This window comes from Chenopodium quinoa, unplaced genomic scaffold (assembly GCF_001683475.1).
Source record: "Chenopodium quinoa cultivar QQ74 unplaced genomic scaffold, ASM168347v1, whole genome shotgun sequence".
NCBI classification, from domain to species: Eukaryota; Viridiplantae; Streptophyta; class Magnoliopsida; order Caryophyllales; family Amaranthaceae; genus Chenopodium; species Chenopodium quinoa.
The window spans coordinates 3,439,953-3,455,274 of record NW_018745324.1 but is presented as its reverse complement, the minus strand read 5'-3'; the positions used below and the strand labels follow the sequence as shown (position 1 = coordinate 3,455,274).

The 15,322-nt window shown below is 38.0% G+C and overlaps 1 protein-coding gene across 1 annotated transcript; it reads left to right on the top strand.

The window, feature by feature from the left end:
* The first annotated feature begins 345 nt into the window (after positions 1–345).
* LOC110712671 lies at positions 346–5,344 on the top strand. The gene is made up of 6 exons (XM_021891140.1): positions 346–819; positions 2,256–2,336; positions 2,895–2,932; positions 3,690–3,769; positions 4,740–4,820; positions 4,944–5,344. Exons 2-6 carry the CDS (start codon positions 2,307–2,309, stop codon positions 5,060–5,062), a joined length of 348 nt encoding a protein of 115 aa, XP_021746832.1. The 5' UTR covers positions 346–819; positions 2,256–2,306; the 3' UTR covers positions 5,063–5,344.
* The last annotated feature ends 9,978 nt before the right edge of the window (positions 5,345–15,322 follow it).

The window sequence follows — 15,322 nt, the reverse complement described above, 5'->3', positions numbered from 1 at the left end:
GTATTTTCAGGAATATGATAATAATGCTTAAAATCAGGTTTCTTACACTCAGTAGAAGGTCTAGTATTCTCCAGTTTTACCTAATTATTAAATTAATCTTTTAACCGTATGGCTCTGATACCAAATCACGTAGCTTAACATTTTCTAATTTATAATAACTATATTGTCTTCCTTAATAACATATTTCACTTGTATAATAACTGTAGTAAAACATAATACTTAATTTTTAACACAAATACTTATTCTTTTAATATATAAGTACTACTAAAAAGATCAAAATAACACCTCGAAAACAATATTGAAGAAACATATAACAGTATTAAATTTTATTTTAACAGGCTAGAACTTAAAATAACAGTATTAAAATAGGAATTAACTTTTTTCCAACACTTAGCAAATTTTTTTTTTTCAACGGTGGTATGGACCTTCTTAGTCCCTATCTGGTAGTGGGCAATACTTTCTCATTTTAAAGGAGGTAGATAATAAAATAGAGAAAAAACGAAGTTAGATGACTCTGGCTTACATACTAAGAGGAGCTGCAACTCCAACTCCCATCTTCTACCCTTTTCTGAAATCCATCCCAAACAGTTTTTACTGTCATAACTACTTTCTACAACCAATTTACGCGCCATTTTCTCACCTCTTCAATCCAAACCTTATAGTCTTTCTTCATCGTTGTCATCTAGACTCAACTGTGGAGTTAGAGACCAATTCTGGTATGATAATGATTCTCCCACCAGCACTGCTGCTGCTTACGACATCCTCGGTGTCGAACCCCACTGCTCTGCTGCCCAACTCAAGGCTGCTTTCAGAGCTAAAGTAAGTGTTCATTACTTCTGTATTTTAATTGAAATGATATAATGTTTTAATTGATTAATTAGTTAGATTTGAATATTTTTTTTTTTTTTTTTTTTTTTTGTTGGTTACAAATTATTTGACTAATTTATATTTTAGATGATTTTTTGGGTCGGATTTATTAGCTACAATAAATGGTCACATTTATTGAATTGTAAGGTCTTGCTTGTCAAATTTTGTTGGGGTTTGGTAGAAAGGGTTTAGTTAGGGTATATATTGAGAGTTGGGGGGGGGGGGGGAGGGTTGGGTTTGAGTACATGGATGTGGGTTTAGGAAATGGGTTCGAGATCTTGTGAGTTATTAGGTATTAAGGTGGTTAAGAAGGCTGGCAAGCTGGGTAGTGGCGGGGTGGCTCGACTTGGGATTGGGAGCGGAGTGGCTGCGCAAGGGAGGAGGGGGGAGGAGAGACTGGGTAGAGGTTGGAAAAGAACTGGCCAATTAGAGATTGAAACTTTGGGGGTGTTTGGTTCGCAATTTTTTCTGGTATGGGGTATGGGTTTGGTCGTTTGGAATGAGTACAACCCATATCTAGTGTTTGTTTAAGAAAATTTCAAGACACCTCAGATGCACTAAATATGGGACTATGGGAGGTGGGTATGACATATCAAACTATCAGGGAGTGTTTGTTTCGGTAGGTGATATTATTTTGGAATTAGAATTGAAACCAAAGTGACATAGGATTGGAACTTGATTCGTAATGCCATGTGTTTGGAAATTGACATTTTGAATGTATGGTATAAGTCATACCCACCTCCCCCTTGGATTTTAGACCCCGTACTTTGATGGTTTGAAGTACGGGTTTAGAAATTGAAATTTTCATAAACAAACAAGAGGTATTGGTTTCATTCATTGTAAAACCATAATTCATTCAAAAAGTATGCAAACCAATCACCCCCCTCCCCAGAGAAATCAAATAAAAGACAAAATTCATTTCCAAACTACAACCAAATAAGAAGTTTCAATCCCAACTCACTGTGGTTTCATTCTTGATTGCGAACCCATACCACTCTGTAACCAAAGCTTCTTTCCCCATTCATGCTTCTAAATAAGTTTCTTTAAGTCACTGAAAGGGAAGTTGAAGTAATCGTAAGCAAATCAGCTATAGTTGGAATTATTCTTGCCACTATTATAGGAAAATTGACATGAATAATCCCAAGTGTCACCCATCAAATTGAGAATGTTTTGGAATACAAGTGTAAATACTGTAAGATAATTGTATTGTAGTGGATTATTTGGATATTCAAAAACCATGTAAACAGCAACATGAGCTCAAAGATCAAGCAAGTAAAGTAAGACATGTCAATGTAATACTAGTCTGTAGTAATTCTCTTCTGTTCTTTTAATAAGTCATAGTAATACCTTTTATAAATAATTTGAGGGTCAATTAATATCTGGAACAGGTGAAGGAATTTCACCCTGATGTGAGGAGCAATCAACACAGTTCTGATTTGATGATTCGCCGTGTGATTCAAGCATATGAGGTAATCCAACTTATATTTGTTTAGTGAGCTTTTATTATGTTCAAACAAGAGAGAATAATAGAAAAAATAGTGCTAAATTGGGAATTAAGTTTGCTTCCTTTTTGTTCTCCTTGTGAACTACTGCCTTTGTTTGTGAAGGTCTTTAACTATTACGCTTTTCTATTTTAGTTTCCTAAGAGCTCTTTAATTAGCTTTATTTTATTTGTGACAAACCCCAATTACTACCTTACTCCACTTACCCCACAATATCTACACATTTACACTCTTTTTTTCTTAATCCTCCCACCCTTTTTTACACTCACTCACCACATCTCCACTCTCTCTCCATTTAGCTTAATTTGTATGTAAACAGTAGTAACTATCAAGAACTTTTGGGAACAGAAGAAAAAATATTTTTGCATCAGGCATGTATGAGAGTGTAAAGGTTGCATATACATGGTTTTTGGAGTCAATTTTCTGCGCTAATGTTTATATATATTGTTCAATCTAATTCTGCATCGTTTCTTGCTTGCTCGGTACTATTTAACTGCTGACGATTAAAACTTTATAATGATGCAGATTCTCTCAAATATCAGCAGGTCAGATATAATTGAAAGGTAGAATCTTCTTGTATAATCTTATGTATGGATATACCATATTGCCATATTGGTCTCTACCGTTGTGTTGTTGCATCTAAATTTTCTCATCGCCTACAAAATTCTTAGGTTTTCGTCTGTCTTTATTGTGTTTACTTTCACACGTTTTCTTGTTACATTGTCAAATCTCTAAAATTGTTTTCTGATATTGCAGTCTCCAAATTGTGAAATGTTAGAAATATATTGAGCAGTGTTTGGACTACGAATTTTATTGTTTTCAGTACTTGTTCCTTTCTTGCCTTCTCTGAGCTGGTGATTTCCACCAACGAAGAAAACCTTTGCTCAGAAAGATAATATCCTGACTTAGCAGTGTTCTAAACAGAAAGTCTTCCTTACTTGATTGCATCAGCATACTGAGTCCTCGATCTGAACAAATTGAGGGTTTATTGGTTTATCCTCTTTGAAAAGAATCCTGGGATTTGTTTTCAGTGCTAAAAGACTATAAGTTTTGCAGGATTTCTTATATTTAGTATGATCTTTGACAGATTTCTCTTCATATGGTAGTTAATTATTCCTATAAGTTTAGCTATTTATAGTACATACTATTGCAGAAATTTTAATTTTAATATCATATTTGTGAAAATTTATATATATATACACATATATATATATATATATATATATATATATATTATTCTACGAGTCCTGTATTTTGCTTAATTATTTGTTTCCTAAAAAGATTTTACTGCATGCTTATTACTTGCACTCGTGTTTGCAGTGAATGTTTAGATCCTTTTGACAATCCAGAATGTGAAGCATTCAATATTTTTGTCAATGAAGTTGTGTGTGCTGGCAAAGGTACTAAAATCTTCTCTATTTCCTTGTGAACTCCAATATGAAGTAGATTCAACATGATTAATTCTTGGTGGAACAAAATTCAGCACCTGTTTAATTGATATCATAGGCATCATTGGTAGTTTAAATGCTCATTGAACTAGGGAGCCTCAACCGATGCATAACTTTCAATTGTATATATTTTCAATTATGTATGTATTTGTAAAAAACTATACATATTAGATTTTAATAAAGAAGACATTGAGATGGATCTAATAAGGTCACATCTGACTATATTTTTCATTAAGTATAAATGAAAAAAAAAAAAAATGCAATTTAAGATGAGTATGTAAATAGTAAACAGATGAACACTATTAAACTGTTGTGACTTGTGAGTAAATAAAAACGGAAAAAGTATACTTTTGCCAAATTTTCATTGGAAATATTTAATTCACTATAGTATTATATTTCTTTACTTTTTTGCCATTATGTATCTTTGATATTCCACTTGGTCAAATATGTATATAAATTAATAAACGAAGGGGAATTGAATCAAAACTAAGCTAAAATTGTTGCGTAATTTCAACTCATCACATCTCCAGTGCACTTTCTGATGTTTCCCCTCCCAACCAAAATTGATCTATTCCACCTGCATGTTACCCGAAAAGGAAACCTGGATTCACTTTTTGCTATCCATGCATTTATATTGTGTAAATAATTCCAGGTTTATTTTATCTTTAGGTAACAGGTTTCAATCTGAAATAAATCTAATATTGTCTAAGTGATGTGCTTCCTTTTTATTTGTCATTAAGCACCTTCGTTGTGTTTTTAATCTGCAATCAAATATGCACAGCTTCTCTCATTGGGAGAGACAAAGGCTATTGAAACCAGAACTTTAGACCCTCCACAGGTGGAAACCTTCAGGCAGCTAGCTGTGAAATGAATTGTATAAAAATTGGCTTTCACTTGTCTGAACAAGTTGAAGTATTTGCAGGATGCCCATATTCATGTGTCAAACAGGCCCCTCATGCCTTTTCCTTTTCTTCACTGGGAACTGCCCGTGCAACTTATCAAGGTTTGTGAATCAGCTCAGTAAATGCCATTTATTATCAGAAATATTGTACAGAGGATCAGAAGACAAATGAGGAGAGTTAGTTGGATATTTGAGTTTTTGATATGAAACTATAATTGCTGACAGGCACAGGATATGGTGAAGATTACAGAGTCCAGATAGCTGTGGGTCAGTGCCCTAGAAATTGCATTCACTATGTTACACCTTCACAGAGAATCATACTAGAGGAACTTCTTGATTGGTAATCCACATTTGATGTTTGTATGTTTCTTGCTATATTCCATTCTCCTTGCACATGTTATGACGCATAAAACATATTTCAAAGTGAACAGATTTCTCATTGAGCAAATCCAGTAAATAGTTTCGCAATATACTACACTCGCAAGAACAAATAATACAAGAATTAAGGAAGACAATTGTTGGATTGGTTGTAATAAAAGTGGCCAAAAGGTTAACAAGTCATAAATAATGGCTTTAGGCCTAAACACTCCAAGTTTTTCCAATATAATTTTCTGAATAATTCTCTACTACTGCTCCACTGCTATTTATATTACTCTACTATCAACATGATGTGGCATCAAGCCTTAATTGTTACCGTTGTTAGTTGTTGTCTTCTTCCTATAGGTACTCAAAAAGTCAGCTAATAAGCCGAACTCTCTTCTACAGCTTTAGTGCACTGTTCCTTGTGGTTGTTGTGGTGTGTTAGCTTAGTGCCATTGTGTTAGAGTCCAACCCCTTTTGATGTATTAGATTCCCTTTAGATGCTTTCCTAGAGTTTACTTTATGTTTTCTTAACTTGAGGTCCCATTATTGTGTTACTGTCAGTTCAGTGTTCACTAGGGATTCTCCTCGTAATCAAATTAAAGCTCTTTAGAGGGTGAATGATTAATGAAATCTTAAGCCTTCTACCAAGTGTTGCCTTGTTTTATGCTTGTTTGTTGTTAGACTTTTATAGATATTATGTCTTACTTGCGTAACAGCTCCCCTCCAAACTAACTTGATGCACAAAGAACTCGTGGTTCGGACCCGCTTGTGCCCACCTTGAAGTATCGGCTGTCTCAAGCCCCGACCATCCGTACTCTGTCGCCCAAATAGACGTGAGTCCTCCTTTGATTTTATTGCCCGCTTGTGTTGCTTTGTGCTCACAAGCCCCTCTTCCGCCCAAGGCTAGCGTTCTTGCCACCAAAAGCCTAGAGCGCGCCGCATGTTTCGGGGTCCAAACTCCCGGATCATGACAGTTGGTATCAGTGCCAAGTTCAAACCTCGTCGCAGCAACCCGTGTAGGCACCGAAGATGGAATTCGTAGAGGAAAGACTCGGTTGGCTCGAGACGAAAGAGGACGAATGGTCCCAGCTGCAAGTCGTTGTGCACGAGCAAGCCTAGCAAATTGTGAAATTGATAGAAGATAGAGATGCTTTCCGTGAACAATTGCAATTTGTTCAAGGACAAGCCGATGAAGCACTTGAGAAATGTGCTACCCCTAATGCGCGCTGTGGGCTGAGACGCGGTGCAGCAAAGATCAAGCCGCCCAAACCTTGCGACTACAACGGCGCCAGAGATGCCAAAGAAGTAGACAACTTCCTCTTCGACATGGAGCAGTACTTCCGAGTATGTTAATTGAGTGACGATCAGAAGGTGGATGCTGCCATCATGTACTTGTCCGACGATGCCAAGCTTTGGTGGTGCACCAAGCACGCAGACATCGAAGCAGGAAGAATCAATATTGATACATGGGCGGAGTTCAAAGAGGAACTCAAAGAACAATTCTACCCTGACAACACAACCTTTGTTGCTCGGATGAAGTTGTTGGAGTGCCGCCAGAAGGGCTCTCTTCCCGACTATGTGAAGGAATACTCGGCGATAATGTTGGACATCACAGACATGAACGTGAAAGATCGTGTGTTCAACTTTGTCGATGGGTCAAAGGAATGGGCGCAGCGAGAGATTTTAAGACACAAAATTGATACCCTCGCTGCTGCCATGTGTGCTGCTGAGAGATTGATGGACTACTCAGTCTAGAAGGGTCGCCAGTCCCAGAATGATTCAAGTGGGACGTCAACACGCTCCAATAGCTCGACTCCAAACTCTCCAATGGGTACAGAGAACGGCTCTCAAGTATAGTCTAACACTATCAATACATATCAGAGAAGAAGTGTGGGAGGTGATGCGCAGAGAACAACATCGACCCCTCCCACAACTCCGGAAACTCTAAGGCCGGCACGTCCTCAGCAAATACTAAGCTATCGAACTGCATTCTTTGTCGAGGCCCACACAAATGGTGGGAGTGCGAGCATAAAGAAGAGCTTGACAAGATCCAAAAGAGATTGTCATCCATGTCCATGTAAGAGTCCCCAGATGAGAAAGAGACCAGCAGAGACAATATTCAGTTCGAAGAATGGGTGGGATCTACAGGATGAGCTCCATGAGAATGATTGCCCCAGAAGAACCAGAAGTCCGATACCTACCGGCAATGCGAGTGATGGATCCAGAGAAGAAGACGACATCAAAGAAACAAGCTCGCACCAGAGACACCCAGAAGCGGGAGATGAAGCCCAGTGAGTCGGCAACATCCAAGATACACCCCCGCTAAACCCACCCGGTTCGAAGTAAAGAGCGACGAGCCCAGAGACACCAGAGAGACACAGAGGAGAACCTCCCAAGAGAGGGAAAATAATGGTCGAGCAAACAACGAAGGTCACGTGTAGGGGATCACAAAAACAATGGTCACCCAAGAGGCACCAACCACACATTAAAGCTCACCACCAATCTCAAGGAAGCAGTTCCCCAACAGATTATCGTGGAAGCAACTCTCCCCCAGAATTCTACAAACACCACTCGTAGGAGGAAATTTAGAGATGAAGCTCTCAACAAGTTGTTCGAGCCGAGCCACCCAGAGACAAGCTCCTCGTCAACCAAGAAGATCCAACACCAGAGTCAGCAAGATTCCAGTCAGACGCATCAATGGCACATCAGAGACTCAAGATAGTTTAGGATTCTCTAACTTTTATTGTAACTCTTGTAAGTCGACGAGGTCATCGACAACTTAAGTGGGGGAGGATGTTAGGATCCAACCCCTTTTGATGTATTAGATTCCCTTTAGATGCTTTCCTAGAATTTACTTTATTTTTCTTTGCTTGAGGTCCCATTATTGTGTTATTGTCAGTTAAGTGTTCACTAGGGATTCTCCTTGTAATCAAATTAAAGCTCTTTAGAGGGTAAATGATTAATGAAATCTTAAGCCTTCTACTAAGTGTTGTCTTGCTTTTATGCTTGTTTGTTGTTAGAACTTTATAGATATTGTGTCTTACTTGCATAACAGCTCCCTTCCAAACCAACTTTATGCACTAAGAACTCGTGGTTCGGACATGCTTGTGCCCGCCTCGAAGTATCGGCCGTCTCAAGCCCCGACCACCCGCACTCCGTCGCCCAAATAAACGTGAGTGCTCCTTTGATTTAATTGCCGCTTGTGTTGCTTTGTGCTCACAAGCCCCTCTTCCGCTCAAGGCTAGTGTTCTTGCCGCCAAAAGGCTAGAGCGCGCTGCACGTTTCGGTGTCCAAACTCCCAGATCGTGACTCATTGGCTTGTCGCCCTACCTGCCGCCTCTTGCTGTATGTCCAGACAATGGGTGGTGATGGTTGGTGCTTAGAAATTTTAGGTGAATTTTCATGAGATAACACTTTAGATTGATTGTTAATGAGGTACACTTAGTTCCAAAACATGCAAAAGTGAACATATTCACTCACTACCATAAAAAGTAATTCACTCTACTCTTTTTTTTCTCCAAACCCCTTTTACCTATTACGTGAAAAAAAATTAATTATTGAAGGTACATAAATTTCTTATTTCTTAATTTAAATTTAATTTGTTAATTACTACCCCTAAAAAAAGTTGTTAATTACTGCCCCTAAAACTGATTAATTCTAGTAACTACTACCTTTTTTCCTAATCATCCTACTTAAACTCTTAATAACATCATTATTCGTCTAAATTATAATCAATAGCTTTTAAACCTTAGTTAATTAGATAAAAACCTTGCACCACCTACCCACCACCATTGCACCACCTCTCTCATTGTGAAATCCACTCCCCGCACTCGATCCCCCACCATGAAACCTACCCCTCCCTGTAGGCGTCGCTCGAAGTGCGCCTACGTTAAAGCATGTTGTGAATATGCTTGGCACTCATAGGAAGTTCGCAACCTAGAGTCAAGATCTATGTTCCACTATGGTCAAGCTTTTGGGTGTCAAAGGGTACCATGGTTAAGAGTTTGGACGCGTTAGCAAGGCAGCCTCCCTTGAGGGTGTATGCCAACGGGCGGCTCCGCGAGTTCCCGATGAAATCGAACTCGACTCCATGGTTTGGGTGGATTTAAAAACTCGGATGAACCCTTATTGTCATGAACTTTTTCGGGTTGATAGAGCTTAAATCCCCCGGGCTAGCCACATACGTAGAACACGTACTATTGTGGCAAAATAGGCGACCTAAAATGCATATGCATATGTGACAATGCCAATTAAATCGCAGGAATACAATTCAAGAATCTTTCAAGTCTCATCCACTCATCTCAATTAAATACCGATCACTCAAATCGATAAATAACCAAGAATCCTCCCCAGCGGAGTCGCCAAATTGTAGGCGTCGCTCGAAGTGCGCCTACGTAAAAAGCATGTTGTGAATATGCTTGGCACTCATAGGAAGTGGAAATTGACATATACGATTAGGGACAAGGAAAGTAGGGAGCCGCCAACAAGTTTTTAAAGAACTTGTAGGCCGTTCACGGATCATAAAAGGCAACCACGAATAAGGGACAACGATAGGCAACAACGATTGACCCGTGAAGGTTACACCTCATTCATAATCCATGAGATTACTAACTCCATATGGTCGGAACCACGAAAGGAGGATCGGGGATGATGGTACGAAGTGAGTCATGGAGCACATTCGCCCGTATTGGCCTCTACTCGATTCTTATAGTGAAAAGTGATTCCTGAGATCTCAAATACATACAAACAAAAATTCAATCTGCTCTAATCTATTATTAAGCTAAATTAGTTTAATATTAATGCAACATATAATTCTAAAATATTTGTGATCACTTGATTAAACAACAAGATTAAAAAGGATCCTAAACCGGTTGTCCAAATTATCTTATTAGGCGTGATTTTTAATTACATATTCCCTTTAAACATGCAATATGGTGATCAATAAAAATAATAGAATAACCATTAATATTGAAAGCAATTTGACAATAATAATGTTAGTCAAATCAAATATAAAATAACCCTAATCATGATACTAGCAATAAGAAAATAAAATAAGAGTAATTAAATTAATTAATTACTCACATTCCGCGCATTCCTTTAAATTGCTACATCATGAATAAATTGTTAGTAACTTCTATAAAAATTTAAATAAAATGGAAATTAAATTAAATTGAAAAGTAGAGTTGATTTGGTCCAAACACTCAGTTATTTGTACCTTTCACGCCTTGGTTTAAGGACGGAACCTCGGGTTAAGTATAGACTCCTTGGAGTGCTTAAGGGAATTATTATGGAAGAATAAGGAGGCTAGAAACTAGGTTAAAGAGGGAGAAGAGAATGATTTTTGGTGTAAGGTGAGAGAGAATGACTATTGGTGATTGAAAAAGGGGAGATATGACCTCTATTTATAGGGAAAAAAGAGGGTCGAAGAATCAAGAAAAGATCGAGTTCAAATCGGATTAAAACTCTTGCGATAGACAACAGTTTTTGCAGTTTTTGTTTTTATCATATCTTTTGATCCAGAAATCGGAATAAGATGAATAAGATATCGTTGGAAAGCTCTTGAAGTCTAATTTCTAACCCAATTAGAATCAGATTAAAATATTTTATAGAATAAAAGATATGGACGAAATAGTGAGACGGTGTCAGTTTTGGATAGAGTTTGATATTTAATTCATATCTTTTCCGTTATAGCTCGGAATTGATATTATAATATGTCATTGGAAAGATAATTTCAAGGGCTATTTAACCATATAAAATTTGGATAAAAAATATGAGGCACAAAAATAATATCTGTCTATTTTTGAATGTCTTTCAATTCGCATAGAATTAGGATTTTCAAAAAAGGAGTTTTATTCAATTTCAAACTCTTTAATCTTATCTTTTCAAAAAGGATAATTAAGATCTTTTAGAAACTTATAGAAGTTTCTAATTAATCCTAATTGGTTTAGGAATGGGATTAAATAATTTGGACCCTCCACATGATCATTGGGTCGTAGGTAAGGTGGGCTTAGGTTCGGTTTGGGCTCAGTTTAATATTTTGGTCATAACTTATTCGTTATAACTCGGATTTGGGCTTATAATATGTCGTTGGAAAGCTCTTTTAAAGCCCCATCCAACTATTCAATCATTGGACCCAGATTATGGACCAAAATAAACTGGATCAAACGTTTTTATAAAAAGGACACGAAATGAATGATTTTAGAGGATACGAAATGAAATATTTTGGGTTTAAAGGCACGAAAAGAGGAAAATAAGTGAAGGTTTGGGGAAATGGGCTAGGAATTGGGTTGGTTTATGAAATGAAAATATGGATTTGAATATGGATTTAAGCACTCCAAAGATTAAATACTCAACCCGACCAATAATGGCGGTAAAAGGTTGTTCATCATCGGGTTTGGTTTTGGGGAGTTCCCCCAACACAAAAATCCACCCCCTCCCGTTCCCCCACCATGATTCCCACATCCTCTTGCTTCCCCGACGCAATTCCCACCCTTTCCCCTACACCCACCACGAAACCCATCCTCTTCCTGTTCCCCAACACGAACCAAACACAGCCCCATCATATTGCTGGGCTATTGGGAGGGGCGGCAATCGGGGTTGGGGAATGGGGAGGGAATAAATTTTAAGGGTTGGAAAACGCGTGGTGGGGGAACGAGTTGGGGTGAGTTTTGTTGTGGATGCTGAAGAGGGGGGTAGATTTCCTGGTGGGTAGTTGCTGGGGGTGGTAAAAGGGGGCTACCGGAGGTGGTAAATAAGTGGTGCTAAGGGTTTATCTAATTAATTAAGGTTTAAAAGCTATTAATTACAATTTAGACGAAAAATGATGTCTTTAAGAGTTTATGTAGGGTGATTAGAAAAAAAGGTAGTAGTTACTAGAATTAATCAGTTTTAGGGATAGTAATTAACAACTATTTTTTAGGGGTAGTAATTCGTAAAGGCCTTCTTTTTAAGGTATTAATTAACAAGTTTTCCTTAAATTTAAGTGAAAGATATTATATCTTAGGGAGTTGAGTAACCTTAGGGGTAGTTAGTGAATTTTTAAAACTATAACTTCTCAAAATTTTGGAAATCACGATGCTATTTTATGAAAATAGTCACTTAGGATGTCTCGCACACTCTTTGTATGCACATCATTATGTGGAAGCCATACTCAATGACCTTTTTTAACTTAAAAACTCATTTTGTTGAAATACACTATGTGGGCTTCTTTTATAGTTTTTGAACAGGATGCAATGAGCCAATGTCATGAACTGTGATAGGCTTCTCTCCAAATGTACTTCTCCAATTTTACTAATGAGAGCTGTATCTTCATCCTTAATGTGGAGTTAAAAATGTGGTTATTTAACTTTTCTTGGCAATGAGGTATATATTGTGATGGTGTCACATCTAGACCAGCCTAATAACACTCAAAGTATAAACGACACACAAGTAAGATAAGCACACAAGCACAAGTAAGAAAAAGAACACTTTTATTAATTCGTGGCTCACAAATACAACCAGGAGTTTCTTTCTCCAGAGCTCTATGAATTCTCTCTCCCCAGCCAATAAATGCCGATTGGCTATTTATAGGTACCGACAACAACCGAGTCAGTTAGGATAACTCTTCACTACACCCACAATCTAAGTAATTTCCCACTACTTTTATAACAGCTTGGATAGCCTTGTCTACGTACAAGGAGGAAGCTATCCACGTTTTGCTTGACCAAGTAACTATCACACCTCACTATGCCATGGTCCTTCTTTAACAGAGTCATGCATCAATAGTGTTTATGTGGCATCCAATTGCCCAACCAATTCCACTTCCCGTTAGTGTTCCTACTTTCTTGGAGAAACTAAGTGAGTGGCATAACTTCGAGGTGATGTGGCATCCTATGTTACATGGAATATTCATTTCACCTCAAGTACTCGTGTCAGACTCTTAACACTCATACATTGGTATGCACTTGGACACTTCACTTTTGGTTTAAAACCATGGATTTTTTTCCACCAATAGTCGAGTTGGAAACTTGGACACATACTCGTGTTGGACATGGCTACCGAATTCCATGTAACATACGTGGCATCATTCTCTTAGAAAAACTGGCCACGTCCAAGAAAATGCTCCACTAACTTTGGTGATTTTATTTTATAGGAACTACCTTGTTAGTGGCGTAACCACTTTACCATTTGACTTCCGGTCAACATAATTGTTAGTCAACCCACTAACATCCTGGTCATGTACGGGGTAGCTCCTGCAATCTATCACCGGGCTCCCAGCTTCACTCTCGAGGTGCGCAGTCGCCGCGGGAGGAGCGCCCAGAAGGGTTCTCCGGCACGCCCGTAGGCTAAGTTAGTGGGACTCCTCTTAAAGGAGACCATACGCCTATAAATATGGGATAAAGTACAACTGAAAAGAGGTTAGACACACATTCTATTACATCATCTATCTCTCTAAGTACACTTTCTCTCTCTAAACACTTTCTAACTTAGGCATCGGAGGGGGGTTCCTCGAGCCACCCCCGAGGGCAGTTTACGTGTGTTTCCTTGCGCAAGTCGTCAACTAGACCCAGCCTGTGCCAGCTTGAACCCTTGGATCCGCACCCCGAAACAATTGGCGCTAGAAGGAGGGGAAGGATCACGAGCAAGGGACTAGTTGGTAGACTGCCATGGCCGGAGAGGAAGCTGTACAAAACCAGTCTCTAAGGATATTGACACCAATCAAACACAATAAAATATAGCGTCAGTATCCATCGATCCTAAAGGATCAACCGAAAAAGCCAAATCCGGTATCTCTCAGAAAACAAACGTACCGCACTGGGTCGACGTCAGCTGCAATCAAAACGGCGACGAAATCAGTAGATCCGGTAGGATCTAGTTCTTCCTTTAAGTTCGGAATGCGACATCCATGAACAATGAACCTGTAACACCCCAATAATTCTCCCTTTTCCAAACCACTTACTTTAAATAAAAGTAGAGGAGAACCATTGGCATGTTACCGCCACGTGTTAAAACGTTAAGGCTTTATCAAATTATTAGCAGCGGAAAAACTAAATCAGTTATAAATAAGTTTCAAAACCAATAACCAAAACCAAATTAAATGCTACAAGTTCGAACCATTAAGGCCGTTATTCAAAACCCCACAAAAGTAGTAAATAAATAAAACCAGAGTTTAAATAAATTCAAACTTATGAAAAGAAATAAACTGCGAATAATAACCAACTATCTACTCAAAATCCCAAAACCTTGATGCAAGTTCTGAACATATTAAAACCTGTGATTAATCTGCTCCCCGATATTACAAGTGTAAAAATTGGATCGTCACAGGGTCATTGAAAGGCGAAGGTCATGACCAAAGAAAGACACAAACAAAAGCACGCAATCAGCAAAGCTGAGTACATACAAGCTGCAAAATAAATTAAGAAATCCCTAACATGTTACTAATAATCAAACATCATGCATCATTAAATTATAGACTCAACACACGACTCAACTAATTATATTACTAAGACTCCATTAATTAATAATAGGTATATCATTATTTTTATTCATTGGATTACGCAATAGACAAGGTTGTCTAACCCATGCTCCATTTGGAACATCAATAAAAGAAAAACCCCATGCCTCCTTTCGGAAACATCAATAAACATCCAACGACCACGGGCGCGACTCCGTGACCGTAGTTAGTATAAGATCTCACCTAACTCCTAGTTTTAAAAAGAATATATTTGAAATAAGAGACTCGTATATCAGACGACCTCGAGAAAAGTACACGGCTAATACCCCGTGTACCCCAACCCCTGATTGTCATTACTCCAGAAGTGCACCAATCCAGAGTTTTATTGCTCATCCATCTTGCACTTTGCGTGATTTACAGGTTTAGACTTGGTGATGACTCATATCCAATCAATACAATCAATCCAATATCAATTCAATCAAGTAAAACAACTTTCCAATTTTAATTCTTGATTTATTAGTGACAAGCAACATTTATTATTTATTCCTTTAACTAACTCGGTGTATAAACACCTTGAGTGCATAAGGCACCCCAAAACCTTAACCTCGTCTTATAAGACTTGAATTCTTCTGTTACTCATCCTATTTTAATAATCATGAATGAGTAATAAATAAATCATTCCACATATTCACATACCTTTGCCTCTAAGCAGCGCATCTTGCAAAGTTAATGCATAAATAATACTTACAAGTTAAATTAATACACAATCCTCATACTTGAATCAAAACCAACGGTCACATCAAACATT

What these genes read in the sequence shown, in the direction of transcription:
- LOC110712671 (XM_021891140.1), top strand. Translation starts at nt 2,307, where the DNA reads ATGATTCGCCGTGTGATTCAAGCATATGAG. An exon ending in AGGTCAGATATAATTGAAAG is followed by an intron (nt 2,933 to 3,689) that starts GTAGAATCTTCT and finishes TCGTGTTTGCAG; the next exon opens with TGAATGTTTAGATCCTTTTG. An exon ending in TGCCCGTGCAACTTATCAAG is followed by an intron (nt 4,821 to 4,943) that starts GTTTGTGAATCA and finishes AATTGCTGACAG; the next exon opens with GCACAGGATATGGTGAAGAT.